Source organism: Monodelphis domestica, chromosome 1 (genome assembly GCF_027887165.1).
Source record: "Monodelphis domestica isolate mMonDom1 chromosome 1, mMonDom1.pri, whole genome shotgun sequence".
Lineage (NCBI taxonomy): Eukaryota > Metazoa > Chordata > Mammalia > Didelphimorphia > Didelphidae > Monodelphis > Monodelphis domestica.
The window spans coordinates 635,868,880-635,891,108 of NC_077227.1; the positions used below are offsets into that span (position 1 = coordinate 635,868,880).

A 22,229-nucleotide genomic window follows, 5' to 3' on the forward strand; every position below is an offset into this window, starting at 1 on the left:
AAGTATAATTTAGATCCAAGTGGAGGCGAATTTGAAACAACAAAAAACCTGTTGGTGCTATGCGGCTTGCCGAGCCCTCCAAAACTAGTGCCTCTTCTCCCCTCCCCCTTAATCCTAGAGGGCGCAATGCTAGGACATCCTGAGAGCCCGCATGCTATGCAGGAGGGGCGAGGTAAAGTTGGCTCTACTTTAGCTGTTCCCCGTACCCCCTCGCTTCTCCCGCCTAATTCTTTTTCGCCCCTCCCCTACCTCAGCGCTTCCCTAGAAGCAATTCCGCTTCCCCTCCCCCGTAGCCTCAGGTTTAATCCCTGGGTTTGGGAGGAGAGGCTAACTGGGGGAGCAGGCTCCTGGAACGGGAGCCAGATGTGTACGAATCCCAGTGCCTCTGCTCCCGCCTCCTCCTCCTCCCCAGCCCCTGGGGCAGCTAAAACCCGGAGCATGGGAGAATTGGGGCTAGACTAAGAGAGCCCCAGTGGAAACAACTCCACTCCGCAGCTCCTCCAGTAGGGAGAGGTAGGGACTGGGAAAGTAAGCCGGACATGCCCAGTGGGGTTCGGCAAAGTTTTTTTTTCCCTTTTCTCTTCTCTCTCGCTCTCCCTCTCGCTCTCTTTTTTTATTTGGTCGCAAGTAGGAAGCTTTTTGCACTCCACCACCTCTGGCCGCTGGGAAGACGTCATCGCTTCCGCCCTACTTCCTCCTCCTGTTGGCGGTGGTGAGAATCCAATATGGAGTAAAACGGAGGAGGAGTAGGGAGATGGGGCTCGGACGGGGCGCCCAGCACCGCCTCCTAGGCGCGCCTCCCCTCGCGGCGGACCGCTCCCCGGGACAGTGATTGGTCCAGCTTCACGCACCTCGGGGGCGATCCCCCGCCCCAGACCTCGAGCCCCTTCCTCACTCCGGGCAGACCCCTTCACCTCCCCTTCTCTCCTCCCCACGACAGTTCTCGTCCACTCCCCTTGCTTGGCTGCTTGTTTTTCTTGTCTTCGTCCCCTCCCCCTCTTCTCGTCCTCTTCCCCCCAACCCAAATCTCTTCTCAGTTCCCTCACTCTTGAAAACTGCACCTTTCGTGCTCCCTTCGAAACCTCCTAGCCTCTTGCTTCATTCTCCCCTATTCTGCCACCAGACGTCAGAATCTCCCACACTAACCCCCCGTTTCAGCTCCTCTTCTCTCCGTGCCTCCCCTTTCTGCTTTTCCTCCCTACTCTTTCCCTGCCCCCCTAAAACCTCAGCACTTTGCTGCTGGCTACTTTAATTCACACCCTCCCAACTGTGCCCCCGTAATCCCCAGCCCCTCTTCTCCTGTCTCCTCCTCCCCCTCCTCTCCCCCCTCCCAAATCAGGCGATCTCTCGAAATGTGAGGAAGGGGGGGTGGGTGGATGGGAAGATGAAGGGAACAGAGCTACCCGCTGCGGGGCATTCATCTAGGTGAACAAGAAAATGACCGAAGAAACACACCCAGACGAGTAAGTTTTTGCTTTTCGGGGGGCAGAAAAGGGTAAAAGAGGGGGTTTCATGAGAAACAAATGTGGGGGGATGGAGGGGGACAAATACCAATGGGGGGGAACTTCATGGGGTTAAGTTTGTGAGGTTGATGAATTGACTCCAGCTTGGAGAATTTCTGATGTGAGATTTTTTTTTCTCTTTTGATGGAAGGGGGGTCGTGATAGCGCAGATAAGGTCTAAGTGGGGGTTTTATCTCAAGAGCTTGGAGCAAAGTGGGGGAAACGAAGGAGCCCCCTCCCACCACTCGGCCCCAGTACGGAGAAAAGGGGGGGGGGCAGGAGGTGAGAGACTGTCCGCCTAATACCAAAGTGGAAAGGGAGGAAAGGAGGGAGGGAAATAGAGAGGGAGAGTGAAGAGAAGAGGAGGGGTTAGTAGCTGGAGAATTTGCAGAGGAGGGTCGAGCGTTTTCTGTTCTTGACCCTAAGGTCGGGGTAATGGGGGATGTCTCCCCTTTTTTTCTTCTCCTTAATAACTGACTTACAAAGGTCCTTATACCTTTCCTTGAAGAAACGGAAGCCTTTTCACCACCTTTACCTCCCCTTCCCCACCCCACCCCCCACACACCCTCTTTCTCTAACCGCTTCCCTCCGGCCCTCGTTTGTTGTTGTTCCTTCGTTATTTTTAAGCCTTCATAGCTCCCCTCTGGTGACTCTTCGGGAGTCCGGTGATGCCCAATATCCGCCATTTCTTTTTCTTGAATCGCTCTCATTTGCATACCACATTTTCATTCATAAAAAACACACTAGAGAGAGGGGAGGAAGAGGGCTCCATCGCGGTAGCAGCGGGTGGCATTTGTTGTACACACGGTCTCCCTGCCCAGGCCAGCCGGCATTTTATTGCAACCCCAAGGGGACGTGTGTGTATCTGGGTGTCTATCAGTGGGTCAGGGCTTGTCTCTTCCTCTCTGCTCCACGCGCCCCCCTCCCGCCCCCAAGCAATTCCAGAGAAATGGAGGGAGAGGTTCGAGGGGATTTGAGGAGAGGGTTAGAAGGAATTGTGCCGAGGATGGAGGGAGAGCCTCCTATGTCTATCCTGGTTGTGTGTTCACATACACATGCAAGCGGAGCCTAGTTGGGGGGGGGCGGGGGTTGGCGCTGCGGGACACGAACACTCACACTAGTAGAACGGAGAATGTGAGGAATGATACATACCCGTAGGGGCGCAGACGGAGTTCTTTGGTGGGAACGATACTGTTGCACTGTCTGGGTGCCTGCAGTCTGGGGGAAGGCTTAGATCATTTGTTACACGTTCCCCCTCCCCCTCCCCTGACACTTTATTATCATTACTACTATTATTATTCCAAGTCCTGTGGGAGTGTGCAATTTCCAGACAATCAGTCTCGCTGTTAAGGTGACTGCTTTTTGGCTTCCCCGTCCCCCCCTCCCCTCTGCCACCCCCAAGGCATTTGCCAGCGCCGGTGTGGCTGGGGTGGGGCCGGGGCTCCTGGTCTCTATGCGGGGGCTGGACTGCTCAGTCTCTAGGTCTCTGGCTTGAGCCAGTTGCCTGGCTGTAGCTGTTATGTATTTAGTAACTCTCCCTCCCACCTCCCACCTCACCTTTTTTTGTGAATTAGACGATCCCTTTGTCACATGATTCCTCCCCCACTCCCCACACATTCATAAATCCAGTGCAAACCTTCAGCATCTTTCATTCAGAGCTGCCATTAACCTAGGTACCTCCTCTCTCTCCAGTGTTCTTTCCTCCTTATTTTAGAGCCGCAGCCATTCGGAACCGAACTAAAGGACTTGGGAGGCTAGGGTACAGGGAAACTAAGGTGATGAATATTGCTCTGGGCTCAGTTTCTTTTGGGGGGTGGGTGGGGAGGCTCAATCCTCTAGAACTGACTGAAGAGCCAAGCCGAGGGAAGTGACTCAGTTTTGTGCGACAGGATGGTTTGAAGGGGGAGGGAGATCTCATCTTGCGGCAGGTGAAAGAATGTTAATCTGGCTTTCCCCAGAACCAGGACTTGCTTTGGGGTTTTTGCAAAAACCACAACAGATATTGGGAAGGAAGGTTAAGAACTAGAACTGAGTTCTTAATATGGTGAATGAATGAATGAATGTTGCTCCACCCAAAGAAGCCTGCTCATTCCTTTTTCTCCTTATGTTATTTTGTTTAGACAATGCGGGTCTAATGTAGGGAGGGGAGGCTTATTTTAGTTTGGAATATGGGGATTTTCCTATTTATACATCACTACAATTTTGACCTGTTCATCTGGTGACATCCTTTACTTGGAATATGCCCCAGCTGGTATTGGTTTCTTTGGTTGTCTGGCCTTATCAGCTGGTAGTTTCTATTTTAGTTTTTGTTTTACTTTCAGATGACACTTTGAAATGTTAATAAAAAGGAAGCAATTTTTATGGTTGAAATACAGTAGGGGCAAAGGAGGCAATGTCTATGAATCTTGCCCCTGAACCGGTTTTCTTCATTTTAAACCTTACTAACAAAATGACATGTTATAAAACAGACTGTCCTAAAAGTATTCTAAACAACTATAAATTCGAGGATATTTTCCCAACCTAATAGATAATTTTAAAATTCAAATTTCTTTGACGTACCAAATTGCCATACAGTTTGAGATCAGATTTAGAAAGTACACATTTTGGATTTATGTTGCTTCTTAGAAGTCCAATATAATTAAGAATCTCTTAAAGTGTATTATAAAATCAAGATCTTATAATCTTAAGAGAACACATTCCCTATCATGAATCTATATATGTAAATCTCTAATAATTCATGTAAATTACTAATACTACTAGAATTGGGCCCAAATTTATTTGTAAAGAAATTGTAAAGATAAAATTACTTTGTTATCTAGCTTCAAGAAACACTATTGGCATCTCAGTTATTTTCATTAAGTGAAGAAAGTTGTTCAGCTGCATAATGAGAATTTTTATCTGAAAATTTATTTGATAATAATGTGACAAACTGATGGTTTGCTTCAGACAATAACAAAAATGATGCCCTCCTGGAAAAGCAAACTGACTCAGGAGAATAAGGAAATATCTGGTTTCCCATCTTTCCCTCTTCTGAACTCTTATCTGCAACCTACTTTTTCCCTGGAGATGGTTTCACAAGTTTACCCTTACTAGTCAGGATCTTCCTTGGAGGAAGAGAAGATAAGTGAGGATCCAAAGGACTTCTCTTGGTAAGAGCAAGTGTCTTTTTAAAAATCTCTCAATCCACAGTATCAATAATGAATGTCTAGTGCTAAATTATCAAAGGTAGAAAAATAGAACTGAGGTGATTTCCTGTAAGCACCCACTCCTAAAAATGCTCTGTGGAATACAGTCACATTCTATTATGAAGCTTTTATGTGCCAGGCACTGTGCTAAGTGCTGCATATAAAGAAAGGCAATAGTACAATCCCTTCTCTCAAGGGATCTATATATATTCTATTGGGTGTGTACAGAAATGGGGGGGAAAATTGAAAGACCAGGAAAGGACTCCTAAGGGTCTTAGGGGAAGCTAAGAGGTGGTAATGAGGGAGAGCATTCTAGGCATGAAAGAAAGCTATAAAAAGGAATGGACTGAAGATTCGCTAGTATCCCTAGATTATAGTCTAAGGAGAGAAATACAGTGTAAGGAAGATTGCAGACACAGACTGTAAGTGACTTTAAATGCCAAACAAGGGACTTTATATTTGAACCTGGAGGTAATCTGAAGTATATTGCCTGGGGGTGAGTAGTATCATGATCAGACCTGCCCTTTAGGAAAATCACTTTGGCAAACTTGTGAGTTGGATTGGAGTAGAGAAAGACATGGGAAGACCAATCAAAAGACTATTGTAATAGTCTAGGCATGAGATGAGGGCCAGAATGAGGCTGGTGGTTGTGTGAATAGAGAGAATGGGATGTATATGATAGATATTTAAAAGATAGAAGTGACAAGACTTGGCAACAGATTGGATATGTTGAGGGGGCATTGAGATATCAAGGATGACTCCAAAAAAGATTTTGAGTCTGAGTGACTAGGACACTTGAGTATCAAGAGACTGGGGCTTTCAATAATTATAAAGTTCAGAAGACTAAAGGATTTGAGAATTTGTAAATGAGTTCTTATTGGGCATATTAAGTTGTGATGACAACAGGACATCCAATTAGAAATATCTAGAAGACAGTTGTTGTTCTGAGACTTTAGCTCAAGAAAGAGATATGGGTTGGCTATGTAAATTTCAGAATAATGTACATAGTGATAATAATTCTGCACATGGGAGCTGATGAGATAACCAAGGAGAAGAGAACCCAGAACAGAACCTTGGGGGAGACCCGATAATGGGCATGACCTGTCTAAAGATTCAGCAAAAGAGGCTGAGAAAATGTTCAGGCAGAAAGGATAAGAGAGAGACAGAGAGCACAATGTCTTAAACAATAGAGGGGAGAGAGTGTTCCAGGGAAGAGGGTATCAAAGGCAGATAGGCCAAGGATAAGAATTGTGAAAAGGTCAAGTTTGGCAATTATGAGATCTTTGGTAACAAGAGAGTAGTTTCAGCTAAATAGTAAGTGATGATTTTTTGAAGAGTGAGAGGAGAGGTAGTAACTGAAGCCATTGCAAAAAGTTTTCTGAAGAAATTTACATAAGAGGAAATATAGGATGATAGCTAATGGAAATCTAAAGATCAAGTTAATCTTTTTTTTTTAAGCATCAGGAGGTTCTGGCAATAAGAAATCAGCCAATAGATAGAAAGAAATGGGAGATTATCAAGAGAATAAGGGTGATGGTGAGGACAGTCTGTTGGAGAAAACAGGATTGGGTTGAGAAGAGTGCACTTTGAAGGTTTGCTTTGGCAAGGAAAAGGGCCACCTCTTTATCTGATAAAGGGATGAATACAAGAATGGAGAAGAGGGAGCCCTCAGAGTACCAATTTTATCAATTTAATTTTGTTTATGAGAATTTTTTGACAAGACTGATAATTTAGGCACATCCCATCTGGAAGTTTTTTGAGGGTATGGATTGTGTTTTGTCAAAATTTTGTATCTTTTGCAGGACTAGAACTGTTCTACACCAGAGGTGTGAAACTGGATGCAGGAAACCTCTCAGTGGGCAAAATCAGATTAAAATGTAAATTGGGAAATATTTAACAAAAATTTTAAAATAGTACTGTAATACAGGTAATAGTCATTTATGGTTTTCTGTTAGTGTGCAACCTTTAGGGATCTGTTTATATTTGAATTTGATACCATTGCTCTATACCCACTCCCACACCCCCACAGATTAAGTACTTAATAAACTTTTAAAGAATTTGAATCCTGGAGGCTTAGGGAAAAAAAAACAGAATTAGTTATTATTGGATATGTAGTATGGTTTAAAACCAGAATCTTGAAACTTCTATATGATGTAAAATTCTGATATAGTTTGGTTAGTCAGTAAGGCAGTTAGTCCTATTGGCTTATACTGGATTTATAAAGGAGTCTATTTCATTGTAAAGTATGTTGAAGTTAATGAGCTCAGACTGGGCCATTATTCCTAAGTGACACTTGGGTACAATCTGGACCTCCGGCCTCCTTGATGTAGGAATAAACTCCATGTGGTCATTTCAGCCAATGAACCTACAAATCAACAAGCATTTTAAAGTGCCTACTATGTGCTCCACACTTGGAATACAAATACTCTATATTCAGTGAGCTTAGATCCAATCAGGGAAGACTACAAGGATATACCTAGTAGTAGATAACAAACAATACAAAGTAGTTTGAAAATACTTATCAGTTTGGGGAAACAGGAAAGGCTTCATTCATATGGAAAGTGACTAAAACTTCATTTTAAAGAAGAAAATTAAGCATTGGTGAGGAGGAAGACCTTTCCAGGACTGAAGCATGGCAGATGGATGGAGTGTGAGGACCAGAAAGCAGGATTACAGGGTGTAAGAGAGAAGTATAGAAAGCAGTATACAGTAAAACTGGAAAGATAGTACAGCCTGCAATCTAGACTACCCATTTATTGATTTATAACAAGTTGATATGCTTTCAGCTAGTGTTGATGAGAAACTGAATTTAAAAGTCAGAAGATTAGTTGGTGAATAGGAAATCAGGTCCAAGAGAATTGTATATTCTTGAGGGATGTTTTATCCAGACTGTAATGGAGCTTGGAGAATTAGGCCTTTTCCCTTATGGATACCTGAGACCATAAAGATATATACTGTTATCTGTCAGATCATCTGCTTTGCCTTAGACCCTGAAAGATTCTTATCTTTTGGTGTTTGTTTTTTAAAAAATATAAAAAAACTACTCTTATGTTATGGTCTATTTCCCTGTTGGCAAACCTGTGGCATGTGTGCCAGAGGGGGTTGCTCCTCTCCTTTTCACTACTCCCCACTCCTCTGCCCAGCAGCACAAGGGAGCACTTCCTTCCTATTCTGGGATAAGATAGGGGCTCACATGCAGCATGAGGGTTGCAGTTTAGTCATTCAGACTCTAAAAGGTTCACCATCACTGGTCTATTACATATTTTGCATTCGATTGAAAAATGTAATGATCCTTATTCCCTCCAATTTACAGTTAGATAATTTTGAAATACAATTATAGGTGTTTGGCAAGGACCATCTTTATGTCTCACAGTGCCTTGTATAGTGACATGTGGATGCTTAGTAAATGATTGTTGAAGTTGAAATTTATTTTCCCTCAGCTAATTTTTTTTTTCCTCCTGGGTGAGGAGGCGTAGGTTTTGGTATATCTCTCAGTGGAGCTTCTCAGAAACCATTTAGGAGATCTTAAGTCATCTCTTCTAGTGGGTTACTTTTGGTAGGTCATTCAGTTATATTCTTAGCGTTGGTGCCACAGGATAGAGTTTGCTGACTTATCTCCAAAATCCAGGGGAATATCCTATTTGGAGTTCACTGTGGGTAGGGTTGGTAGCTCTCCCCACTATGTCCTCCATAGACTGAGTGCATAGCTATTGTTAACAATAAGGCTGACTGTTCAGAATTGAAATGCTTATTCTGTTAACCATAGAATGATGGATTTTTAGAGATAAAACAAAGAGACCTTGAACAATGACCAGTCTTCATTTATCCAATGGGAAAACTGAGGCATGAAGAGTGAATAACTTGCCTGAAGTCCTAAAGCTGTTTTTGGGAGCAAGGGAGAGAGGACAAGGTATAATACTCAATTCTCCTGACCACAGTGCTTTTATAACATGCTTCCTTTTTTTTTTTCCTAAGGGTCTAGCATGGAAAATTGATGGGACTCCTTTTTTTAGAGACAAGAAGAAAAAACAATGATAACATTTATTTAGTACCTACTATATGCCAAGTTTCATTGAAAGATGAAACTGAAGCTTAAATACATTGGCCACAAAAATGAATAGATAGAATTTATTGGGAAAGATTGAAGGCAAAAGGAGAAGAGCACTGCAGAGCACAAGATGGATAGATAGTGTCATTGAAACAAGTAGTGAGCTTGGAGAGATTTCAGGAGATAGAGGACAGAAAGTCTTAAAGTGCAGTCCATGGGGTCACAAAGAGTCCACACGGCCAAATGACAACAATTTACTGTTCTGTACTGGGACTATAAAAAGAGGCAAAAGCCAAGCCCTCAAGGAGCTCACAATCTAAAGGGAATATGGGACAACAAGCAAACAAATATGTACAAACTACATACAAGATAAATAGGAAGTAATGAACAGAAGAAAGGCATTAGAATTAAGGGAGGTTTGAAAAGACTCCCTTTAGAAGATGGTGTTTTATTTGGGACTGGAAGGAAGCCAGGAAAACCAGGAGGTGTAGATGAGGAGGGAGAGCATTCAAGGCATGGAGGGCAACCGCGAGAAAAATTTCAGAGTTGAGATAAGATGTTTTGTTCAAGGAACAGTAAAAGGCCAGTGTCACTGAATCAGAGTCAGGAGTAAGGTATGTGAAGACTGGAAAGATAGAGGGAGACTGAGTTATGAAGGACTTTAAATGCCAATAAAGGATTTTATATTTGATCATGGAGGTGATCGGGAGCAGCTGCAAATTATTGAGTAGGTAGGGTGGGAGGGCAGTGATAGCAGTTGTGCCTGCACTATGGGAAAATCATTTGGGCAGTTGAATGGAGGAGGAACTCAAGTGAGAGAAGACTTATAGCAGCTAGAGCAAAGACCAACAGGCTATTGCAGTAGTCTGAATTTGAGGCATTATTGTCCTATACCAGGGTGACTGCAGTATCAGAGAAGAGAAGGGAATGCATTAAAGAGAAGCTGCAAAGGTGAAATCTTTGGGATTGGGAACTGATTGGATTTGGGAAATGAGGAGCCCAGCATACACTTAGGTTGTAAGCCTCAGGAACTGGGAGGAAAATGGTGCCCCTGATAGTAATGTGGATTTTGGGGGAGGGGGAGGGTTTAGGAGGATGTATTGAGTTTAAGATGTTTATTGGACATCCAATTTAAGTTATCTGAAAGATAGTTTGAGTTGTGAGACTAGAGGTCAACAGAGGGATTAGGGCAGGATGGATAGATTCGAGAATCAGCATGGAGATAACAATTCATGGGAGCTGATAAGATCACCCAGTGAAGGAGTATATAAGAAGAGCGCCCCCCACCCCCAACCCCCCAACCAAGTAGAATGGGATACCTCTGATTAGAGGTCATTAGATTAGATTAGACTAGAATCCAGAAAAGGAGGCTGAGGAGAGTTCTGATAAGTAGGAAAAGAACCAGGAGAGTGGGCTCTCAAAAAACTAGAGAGAAGAGAGCATCAAGGAGAAGGTGATCTACAGTGGTCAAAAGCTTTTAGAAGTATTCTCTCATTTGATTCTAACAAAAATCTTGGGAGTTGGGTGCTATTATTTTTCCCATTTAACATTTGAGGAAACTGAAGCAAACAGGTGAAATAACTTGAACAGTGTCACATAGCTAGCAAGTTTCTGTCTGAGACTGGATTAGAATTTAAGGCTTCCTAATCCTAGACCAACTGCCTCTAAAGAGGCAAATGAAATATCAAAGTAAAACAAAACAAGTGAAAGTCTTACTTGGGTCCTATTTCAGAGGATACACATCTCATCTATTCCTTCTCATCTGGTATATGTATAAAAAACTATATTTTAATATAATTGGTTTCCTTTGTTCATTTAATGTATTTTGCTTTCTACATTTAAAAACATTCTGAGAAGAGGTCCATAGGCTTCAACAGCTTGCCAAAGAGGTCCATGATGCCTATAAAAAGGTTAAAAACTCATATTCATACTCTAGAGGCCTTGACAATGTATGGACTCCAGAATGGAGCATGTGGGTTTTTTATTTCTTTCACCAGCTGACTGGCCTACATGGTGGTGGTGATGTTTTTTTAAGCCTTTACCTTCCATCTTCGAATCAATCTTGTGTATTGGTTCCAGTAGAGAAGAGTGTAAGGGCTAAGTAGTGGGTTAAGTGAATTGCCCAAGGTCACATGGCTAGGAAGTGTCTGAGTTTAAATTTGAACCCAGGACCTCCCATCTTTAGGCCTGGCTCTCAATCCACTTAGCCACCCAGCTGACCCCCTACATGGTTTTTTCTTTATTCTCCTTCTCCTGTGAAATTCTTTATTGGTAATAGCCTATCCCATCTAAGGTGATAAACAACTTTAATACTTGAACTAAAACTTCTTTCTTTAATTCTTTTTAGCTACCTTGGACCAGGGTAGCTAATACCTTAGTTGACCTTGGTTACTTTCTGGAACTTTTCTGTAAGTAATAAAGGATCATAGAAGTCTTTTATCATAAATTACCTGCTCTGGTAATTATGAGCCATAGATTCCTGAGCTGGAAGGCACTGGATCATCTATTCCAATCTGCCTCAGTTTAATGGATGGGGGAAACTGGGACCCAGAGAATTTTGATGACTTACTGTAGTAACACAAAAGGCCCAAATCCAAAATCCTTTCCACAAGGCCCCACCAATATATGAGGAAATGATTGCATAGCAGTCTGCCCTGTCTAACAGAGAATGGATGATATTCTAGGATTGAAGAGGCCAGTTGGGGGTTTTGGTTGAGTGTTCTGGGCACTGGAACATTACTGGACAATACTGTGAGAGTTCTGTATCTCTGGAATGAATAGTGCAAAAGTTTTGAGTTTTTTTAAAATTGCCAGTGCCTTGTTTCTTTTGGTGGGTAAATCCTATCCTAACTTACTAGATTATTCTAAAAGGATTATCCCCTAAATTATAAAACAGATGGAATCAGTATTTAAGAAAGTGACATTAACAAGAAAACTATTGTTAATTTTGGAAGGATATTTTCTACTGACCAATGCCAAAAAAATAAAGATATGTTAGGAAGAGAAGGAAATAAATAATTCTATTGGAACCTTGTTAATAATATTAATTAGTCTGAACATTCCTATCTTAGAGACTGTTGACAGAATAGCCTTATGTGGAAGATTCAGCAACTTCAGCAGCAACTCTTCTCAAAGAGATAGAATAGTTTCCTTTTTGGATGAACTGTTTTATGGCTGTTCACTTCCTTTTTTGACTATCGGAACAATCAGAAAAAAAAGCATGTTCCTAAGAGATATGATTTAGTACCAAGTGTACAAAACGCTTAATGATTTATTTTTTTTTAAAGGATTCTGACTTTTTTCCACCCACTGCCTATTTGACTGGACAATTTATTTACCTTTATAGGCCTCAGTTTCCTCTTATTTTTTCTTCCATTTCAGATTGAATAGTAGAATATATATATATATGCAATATATATATATAGAGAGAGAGAGTATAGCTTTCTTTGAGTGTGACAAAGAAAATAGCTATATCATAATTCAGTTTTTAGTACTAGTGAATGAATAAACAATGAACATGAGTACGGTTTTTAAGAATTTAGATCCAATTTGACTGTAACGTTTAAAAAAATATTTTAAACTGAATAATTTTATGCTTAGAAGTATTCTCCCTACCACTTAAAGGATATAGTATAGAATCTTAGTATTCTCGTATTTTCTTTCACAGAGTAAAATATTTCTACTTTTTTCTTCATCTGGCAAAGCATGACTCATTTTTTAAACCATCTACATAATTAATGTACACTGGTTAATAATTACATGCAGTTCAGGAATGTCTTATGGGTTGGATTTTTTTCTAAAACTACTAAAGCACATTTAGTATTTTAGATATGGGAGAGACTAGAAATCTCTTGGTTTAATATCTCATTTACAGATGAGTATCATTGTGGGATTGGAGATAGGAAGACCAGGGTTCAAATATCTTCTGGAAACAAAATTATTGCAATGAACAAGTTTCTTTAGTTTCTTCAACTGTCCAGTAAGGGAATTAAACTAAACTTCTGAGGTTCTTTCTAGCTCTAAATTTATGGTCTTATAAACTGATGTATTTGAAGTTCGGAGAGTTGAAATGGCTTGTCCCATTCATATAGGTGATAAGGAGCAGAACTGGGATTTGAACATAGTTCTTCAAATTAGAAATTGTAATTTTGCACACTACCACTTTTTCTACTCTTTGTCTTACCCCTTACCTAGAGTTCCTTTGACTTATCTACCTTTGACCTTATCTTTCCCCTAGTCTTCTTCACCTATCCAAAGGTTGCCTTTGAGTCAGCTCTTGTGCCATTTCTTCCACAAAGAAAGTAATTTCTGCAATCCTCATTGTTCTGTTCTCAGAAACCTTAAAAAAAATCCCTTGCCATCTGTCTTAGAATAGACACTGAATATCAGTTCCACTGCAGATGAACAATAAGGGCTAGGCAATTGGATTTGCCCAGAGTCACACAGGTAGTAAGTGTTTGAGATAAAATTTGAACCCAAGACTCCCATCTCTAGGCCAAGCTTTCTATCCTTTGAGCCACTTAGTGGCCCCCATACTCAGAAGTCTTAAGACAGTTGGCCAGTAAAATAACTCTTCATTGTTTTGTTAGTGAATAGATCTGAATGCTTGAAACAGCCTTCCAAAAAAACTAGCCCACTTTTGAGAATAGAGATTATGTATTTTTTCCTTTGTTTAAACTCTTCACAAAACCTAACACACAGGTAGTTTACTTGAATTAAATTGTACACCAGCACATCCAAGGAAGGGCCTGGAGAGAGGTGTGTTCCTATTAGTGAGATGGAAAGAGTCAAGAACTGTCCTGCTGTCAGAGAGACGATGCCACCAGCTCCTAGGCCCTGGGATGATGCTACAGGTTTAAATAAAACATCCTCCCCAAGCTGTGCAGGTGACTATCCTGTAATATTCAGGCCCTGGCTTTTTCTTGACCATTGGCCAATTGGACTTCAAACAGAAGGAAAACTCAACTCTAATGAGGTAGAAATCAGTAGCCTGAATGAGGTGCAGCATCCCCTGGTCTCCTCCCTTCACAATACTAAAGGTTAATAGAAAGGAGATTCAAATGTTTGTTTGAGCATTTTGTAGTAACACCTCATTTATTTTGCAGAGGTAGTGACAGAGATAGTGGGGGGGGTGCTGGGAGGGGACTTTACCAGTTAACTGAACTGGCATTTACCCCTCAAAATGCCTCAAGAATTCTGTGATATAAATTCATTGGGATTCCGAAACAGAGTTTATAACAATTCATTCCCCTGAAAGGGTAGTGAGGTGGCTCTGTGGATAGATAATCTGGAGTCTGTAGGACCTGGGTTCAAATTTGGCCTCAGACACTTCCTAGCTGTGTGGCCCTGAGCAAATCACTTAACCCCAATTGCCTAGACCTTGCCCTTCTACCTCAGAGTTGTTCCTGAGACAGAAAGAAAGGATTTTTAAAAAGAAAAAAAGTTGCCTGTATTACTGACATGTCAGGCATTATGCTAAGCATTGAGTTTACAAAAAAATATAAGATAGTCCCTGCTTTCAAGGAGCTCCCAGTCTTGATGGGGGAGATAGCATCAAACAAATATATGTACAAACAAGAGAAATCGTAGATAACCCAGAGGAATAGATAGCACTCACATTGAGAAGATCTAGAATAGGCTTCTTGCAGAAGGTAACATTTTAGCTGGGACTGCAAGCAAGCCAGGGAATCCAGGAGATGAAGATGAGAAGGGTAGGAAACAGTGAAATTGCCTAGACTCGGGAGATGGAAGGATTTATTCAAGGAATCCAGTGTTGTTAGACTGTAGGTCATATGGGAGGGAGTAATGAGTAAGAACACTTTAAGAGGATAGATAGGTGCCAGGTTATGACTTCCTCAGGACCACATAGGCAGGATAGGGCAGAGATGGGACGGGAGTTCTTTCTGGTTCTCAGACGAGCTCTCTATCCACTAGAGGGGTTTGCCTTTCCAAATGGACAAGACCAAACATAACATGGTTATTCAGGGTCATTGTTATTATGAATTATAGTTATTGTGTTATACAGAAAAAGAATAGGAACTCTTGAGGTGGCTTTTTGCACCTGTACTGTGTGATCTCAGATTATTGTGTGTGTTTGTTTTTTCCTTTCTCCCTATAGGGTTTTCTATCATGTCTGCTGGTATCTGTTTACCTGTCTTTAGCAGACACTTCCCCCTTGTAATCTATTGTTTTTAATCTGATGGTGGTTTGAGAAATTCTAACCAAGCTTATTGAAATTATATCTAAAACAAGAGCTAGTCATTGACTCTGAGCAGGGGTCCAGGAAGCTTTTTCTGGGTTAAGTACATGGATTTGAGTGATAAGAATTTTGGCTGCTCAGAGGCATTTTAGCATTTTCGTTTCTTGGCTATGCTCTCATAGTTGAGGTTTCCTGGATATGTGATGAGTAAGGTGTTATTATAATGAGTTAGTTAAAGGAGACATAATAAAGACAAGATTTAAAATTGTGCCAAAGAGATTAGCCTAAACCATTCAGAGTCCTGTTGGTTTAAATTTTCATGGAGTTCACATTCTAAGGAAAAGCAACACATATAAGCAAGATATTTTATATAGAGTGGATGGAAGAGACTCATTGGAAAAGATCCTGGAGCTGGGAAAGATTGAAATCAAAAAGGTTAGAGAACAGGAGAGTATTAGATAGATAGTGTCATGGAAACAACGAACATGACTTTTCTTACCATACGAGCCCACAGTGTAAGACCTTAGCCGCCTCTTAGGCCAGCTGTTATGTTAGTGCCTTTCCCTCTGCTCAGATTCCCTTCCATCCACATGAATTTAGTTATGCTTCTAGAAGTAGTAAAGGACAGAAAGGCCTGGCATGCTATGATCCATGGGGTCACAAAGAGTAACAGACACAATTGAATCACTGAACAACAAAAAATTTACAGAAGGACTGAAATTAGTAGGGATTTGGAGGAGGCTTCCTGTTAGAAGTTGGGATTTTAATTGGGACTAAAAGGATGCCAGGGCAGTCAGTAGCCAATGTGGAGGAAAGAAAGCATTCCAGACATGAGGAACAGCCAGAGAAGATGCCCGGTGCCAAGAGATGGAATGTCTTTATTTGTGGAACAGTTAGTAAGCCATTGTCATTGGATTGAAGAATATATGTGGGGAGTGGTGTAAGAAAACTAGAGAGGAAGGAGGGACAAGATTATGAAATGCTTTGAATGCCAGACAAAGCATTTTATATTTGTTCCCAGAGGCAACAGGAAGCCACTGGAGTGAGGGGGCAACAATATTAGGGATGAGTTTATAAAGCAAAATTAGGTTAATTCTGATGGTAAACTTGACTTCTAGTGTTAATTTCTCTTTGTACCAGCAACACTTGAATGAATTCATGGTACTAAGTTTTTTCTTAGGTGGAAGCCAGCATAAAACCTGTGTAGGAATGCTTGAACTTTGGTGCCTGTTCAGATGAGCCATAGAATGGAGGCCAAGAAGCACCTCAGGGTATGTTAAAAACTTATGAAAGTTTAGTGGAGGAGGAGGAGAGTGTTGATGGGAAAGATTGTGTTGGCTTAATGTCAAATGAAGCACAAACCTTCTGTTGAAACGGTTTTCCTGGAACTCCTGGTCCTAAATGGATATTTAGTTTTGAAGATGAATTTCATCTTGGTCTTTTCCATTTAAATTATGGACATAGTTAATTCTTGCTTGAGCACTTTAAAGGCCCCCATCCTTCTTGGGGTTGGTGCACAGTTTTTCTCAGAAGCTAATATCAAACTACATTTTGAACAACATAAAAGAACCCTTGAACTCTTTCTAATATATTTTCATCTTGGTGAAAACGGTTCTAAGTCTGCAAAAAAGCATTGTAGTTGTGAATGTTCCTTACCAAGCCTCTCAAATAGCCATGCATCCATCTCTATGTGAATGTCTGTTTTGGACGTGTCGATTATGCTTATTTTCCTGTATAAATGATACAAGTGCCATAGTGGGTGGTGACCACAGGAAGGTATCTGTGACATTATGTTTGTTCTTCTTATTGCTGAAATTTCCCCTGAATGAGAGAGAGAGAGAGAGAGAGAGAGAGAGAGAGAGAGAGAGAGAGAGAGAGAGAGAGAAGACAATAATTTGCTGTTTTTCTCTATTTGGAAATTGGAGGAAATGGGGACAGTGCAAGAAGTGTGTGCTGTATGCCAGGAACTGTGTTAAGTGGGATACCAAGACAAGCCCTGCTCTCATGGATCTCACAGTTATGCATAGAGCCATAGTTAATATAGATCCAATTTATACTTGTTAATTTGCTTAGGGAAACTTTTATCATGTTCAGCAGTTTAATGTTAAAGGATTCTAATTTTATTTTATTTCTTGTTTTGAGTGATTTGCTTTTTGGTGGGTCCGTGTTTAAATTTATGATTCCTAAGGGGCAACAAGGTAGCATAGTGAATAGAGAATCAGACCTGGAAATGGAAAGTCCTGGGTTCAAGGCTGGCCTCATATACTTCCTAGCTGTATGACCATGACAAGTTATTTAATCCTGATTTAGCTTAGCCCTTGCCACATGAAGACAGAAGGTAAATGTTGTTTGTGTTTGAAGTTTATGATTTTTAAAGTTGAAGAATTCAAAAAAAGTTGAGATGGGATTATGTAGTTTCTGTAGACCAGACAACTTGAAACATTGGCCATTCTGAGTTCATTTGCTAGAGAAGACTGAATACTTAACACAAAAGTTTTCATAAAATTTAGACCTGAAAGATATTTGAGACCATCTATTTTAGAGTTTCTTAGCTTGAAGTCTGTCAACTTGAATATTTTAAAGAAATTCTTGTAATTCCAATAAAATTGGTTTGCTTTGTTATGTTATTTATTTTATTTTATGTATTTTGAAACATTCTGAAAAGGAGTTCACCAGATTGCCCAAGGGATCCAGCCATATACAAAAAGGTTAAGAAACCTTGATTGAGATAATTCTTATAGATTGAAAACCACAATTACTTATTTTTCTCCTTCCTTCCCTATTCCTTGTCTTCTACTTTTTCCAGTTTAAAAAAAACCGTAATATCTCATGTGTCATGTTTCAGAATCTGTACCAATCTATGGGGAATAGGTAGAAAAATTTGGTCTGTAAGGATAGGTAGCCGTAGAGGAAGTTCTAGTGAATATGTGTTCAGAGATCTCAAATATCCCAGAATAAGTAAAGCACCAAACTTAAACTAAGTATGAAATGTTTCTTGCAGTTAAAGACCCTTCTGCCCTTCCTAACAAGTTTATTCCTACGGAAAGCTTGCAGTCCTGGGAAGCATGCATACTCAACTCTAGAAGAAATCACAGGAAGTAATTAAACAGAAAAGGTCAAAGAATGAGGAAGTGGTTGTGTTTCTGATGCAAATAGCATTGTTGTTACTTGGGATCTGGATGGTGATGTTTAAGTCTCTTGGAATGTGGCTGCCTCTGGGCTTTGATTGTATTTAAATTACAGCCCTTTTAGTTTATATTCTCGGACATCAATCTAGTTAGGAAATGAATTGCTTTTAGGTCTTATCAGGAATCCCACACATGCCCAACACAAGTCTCCCAAGCTAGAGTTTCTTATACTCTGGCAAATCACACTTGTGGAAGGTCAATTAAAAAATCTTTGAGGTTCCTTTAAGGTGTCTGGAGTTTTCTGTTACTCCTTTGATTAAACTTCTTAATCTACTATAATTTAGCCTATTTAACCTATTAGGATTTAGGTACTTGGATGAGGACTGGGGCTATAATTTCTTTGGGTAGAAAATTCCCAGATGAGGAAATTCCTAACAACTTCTAGTTTTAGAGAATTGCTAAGGAGGGAGGGGAGTGGGGACTGGGGACTGGAAGTGACTTGCCTAAGGACACAAAACTGGAATGCTTTCCAAGGTAGAAACTTCAATCTAGGTTTTCCTGACTTTTAGGCCAACAGTAAACACAGCCTCTCACTTTATTTAACATAATGAAATTTTAAAAATTGGAATAATGATGGAATATTAGCATGCATATGAATGAAACAATTTAAATACCCAAATTTAAATGGAATAATAAATAGATGAACCTTCTGTGTTATATATCCATACCTACCACTAACAGGAATAATTCTCAAGAAAGGGAAAGTATATATATGTATATTTAATTTTAAATTTGTAGGTGTGAAGAATTATTATTGATATATAAAAAAGAGACCAACATGTGAACAGGTACATTAAACCCTTACCTTTGCCTTTAGAATCAATATTAAATATCAGTTGCTAGGCAGAAGAGCATTAAGGGCTAGGCAATTGGGGATAAGTGACTTGCCCAGGACCACACATCTAGGAAGTGAGGTCAAATTTGAATTCAGAACCTCTCATCTCTAGGCCTGGCTCCCTGTCCACTGAGCTACCAGGCTGTTCCAAGTAGGTTTCTTTTTCATCTCAATGAACTAAGAATGTTGAGTGGTAAAATAGTCAAGATGACTTTTGCCCTAAAAAAAGAAATAAAAATTTTAAGATAAAAATGATATTTAAGGTAACAAGTTAGATAAACCTAAGGCAAGCTGGTTGGTAGCTTCTCTGCAGAATCTTTAATTACTCTGGATAGATTGTAGTTTCGTTCATTGTGGCCTTAAAGTTTATTATTTTCCTTAAGGAAGTTACTTTAAAGCAATTTTTGAAGGACCCCCCTCCTCCCCCTTCAGTATAATAGTTACATTTTTCTACTGGCATGAGCAGTTGCTCTAAATCACATTAAAACCTAGAAGGAATGTGAATATGTTCTCCTATTTGGCCCATTTCAGGCAGCAGGCATTTATTAAATGACAACTATGTGCCAGGCTCTGTATTAAGCAATGGGTATACAAAGAAAGCAAAAAATGTGGTCTTTGCTTTCAAGAAGCTTACATACTAAGGGATGGACAACATGTAAGTAACTAGGTACATACACGATCTATACAGAGAAGAAATAGCTGTGGAATACTCAGAAAGCAGAAGGTGGGGTTTGATCTTAGTCTTGAGGGAAGCAGAGCTGATGTGGGGGAAGCCGTCCCAGGGGTGGGGGAAAGCCTAGTGCAAGACACAGAGTTGGAAATGAGTGTGGTGTATTATTAGCAAGTAAGCTAGTCTGGCTGGATCCTAGAGGACGCTAAAGAGGGCAATAAAAGATAAGAACGCTGCAGAGGTAAGAAGTAAGAAGGGGGCAGGTTAGGATGAACTTTAAATGCCAGTGGACTTGATATTTGATACTGTAGGTAATAGGGAGTGACTAAAGCTGATGGAGTAGCCAGGTGATACGATCAGGCAGGCACATTAGAAAGCTACTTAGGCAGCTTGAGTGGAAGACAAATTGGAGTAGAAAGAGAGAGACTTGAAGAAGGAAGATCTCTTACCAGTTAGTGAGATAGTATAGAGAACAAAAGAGAAGCAGGCTCAGGGCAGAGTTAATGGGCAGGACAGAAATGAAGAAACTGGAAAGATTTCTTAGGAGTGGTCTGAGAACTAGAAGGACAACCAGGAGAGAACAGTATTGGGGAAAACCCAGAGATAGGAGAGAGTATCCAAGGTGATAATGCCATAGAGAATTCAAGAAGGATGAAGGCTGGGAAAAGACCATCAGATTTGACAATGAAATCAGGTGGAGAGAGCAGTTTAAGTTGAATGAGTTTGGAAACCATGCTGAAGAGGATTTATTGGAAAAAGAGAGGTTAGTAAGTAGAGATGCTGTTGAGAATTTGGAGGAGAAATACAGGATGATAGCTAGTGGAGATTATTAGAAAAAAACAAAGGTTTTATAAGTATGGAGGAGATTTTGGATTTGTGTATATAGGGAAGGCTGGATTAACTAGGAAGAGATTGAAGATAAAAGAGAGAATAGGAATGATAGTGTTTATAATCTGAAAAAGACAAAATAGGATGGGGTCAAGAATGCTTGTAGTCTTTCATTCCTTGTCAAAAAGGATTCCTCTTCCTTGGAAAAGGAAGTGGAGGACCTAGTGGGGTGGCTTAGTGTTGTGAAATGAGCGCAGGGATAACAGGAACTCATTGGCAATGACCTTATTATTATTATTATTTTTTGGTGAAGTATGAAGGGAGGTCCTCAGCTGTAAAAGTGAGGAAATGGTATAGGTGACTTGAGGAGAGAAGTAGGTCTGGATGTGCCTCTGTGGGAAAGTGGGGTAATGAATCAATTAGGAACATGTAGAATGATTGCTATGCTGCAGTGAGAACTCCCTTGACATTAGAAGCAAATTTTGGTGGACCCAGTTAACATGGTTTCATGATTTTCTACAGCTCCATTCAGAAGATAGGAGTAGGTGAGAGTTACCAGGATCAGGGTGCTATCAGTGACTGGACAAGAGATTGAGGTATTCTGGAGTGGGAGATAGTATGAAGTTTAATTAATTCACCAAAGGTTCACGATAAAGAACAGGAGAGTAGAGCCAGTGTATACCTAGGAAAAAACTGAGGGGTGAAGGGAATGGAGGGTATGTTGAGAGCAAAGTATAGTGTTAGAGCCTGTAGAGCATAGAGAAAATGGAATAATAAAAGGTTATGACCAGATAAAGGAATTGTGGGGTTCATGAACATTGGATTGGAACACGTGTAGGTGATGATAGGAGCAAGGTTTTGCCCCTCTTGGTGTATATCTGAGTTAGAATGGTGAAAGGAGTAGGTAATAAGAATTTAGTAGACTGAGGGACTTAGAATTAGAATATTTAAAAGATAATTAATAAATATTCAGTTGTTTCTGTTGCCACTCATTTTTCATGACCTCATTTGGGCTTATCTTGTTAGAAAGGAAAGACCTGCTGATCCCAAATATAAAGTTGTTTTCTCTTATGTACATATGTATAATAAAGTTTCATTGATAAATTAAACACAGTAAGACATCAATATTAAATACAGTAATAATAAAGTACTGTGTGCATTATTATATAATAATATATAATAATCTCTTCCTTATCTGCAGGGGATATGTTCCAAAAACCCAAGTGAATGCCTGAAACCATGAATAATACCCAACTCTTATAGACAGTTTGTGCTTTAACTTTTAATACCTGTGTTAATTTTATTGCATAGTACTGTGCTCTCTGTTCCTGTTCCTGGTGCTCTCTGCCTCCCTATTTCTCCCCCTGTTGGGGGGAGGGAGGGGAAGCTCTTAAAAACATTCCAAGTAAAAGCAGAAGAACTATGCATCTTCAAAACAGAGAGAGGAGACCTTTGCCCCACTCTGAAACCTCCAGTCAGGGAGGACTGCTTTACTGGAAAAGGTGATAGGATGGTCAGAGAAGCCATATCATCAGGAGGAAGCCAGATGTCAGTGAGTGCTAGAAGGAATGTGAGAGGAAGAAGTTTAAGATGAGAGGACATATGTTATTATGGAGCAGGTTTTCCAGAGAGCATAGTAGAAGGGTTATCATATCTGGAGCTGGACATTGTGGGTGGAGAAGATTTGAGGTGGACAAGACTAAGGAAACAGATGATTGAGGATAGAAAATGGATTTGTACATACATCAGTGTCTGGGGATTCTCAGAATCACTA

The 22,229-nt window shown here is 40.5% G+C and overlaps 1 protein-coding gene across 2 annotated transcripts in view; it reads left to right on the forward strand.

Annotated features, from left to right (window-relative positions):
* The first annotated feature begins 275 nt into the window (after positions 1 to 275).
* SPRED2 (sprouty related EVH1 domain containing 2) overlaps positions 276 to 22,229 on the forward strand; it is a 185,730-nt gene continuing 163,776 nt past the window's right edge. Inside the window, exons 1-2 of one of the 2 annotated variants that reach the window (XM_056813918.1) lie at positions 276 to 1,463; positions 16,115 to 16,205. Coding sequence is in view for 1 of the 2 variants with exons in the window: in XM_007476735.3 (XP_007476797.1) it covers positions 1,438 to 1,463 (26 nt within the window). In the remaining variant the exon portion in view is untranslated. The remainder of the gene's footprint in view (positions 1,464 to 16,114; positions 16,206 to 22,229) is intronic. The other variant, XM_007476735.3, reaches the window with a different exon arrangement.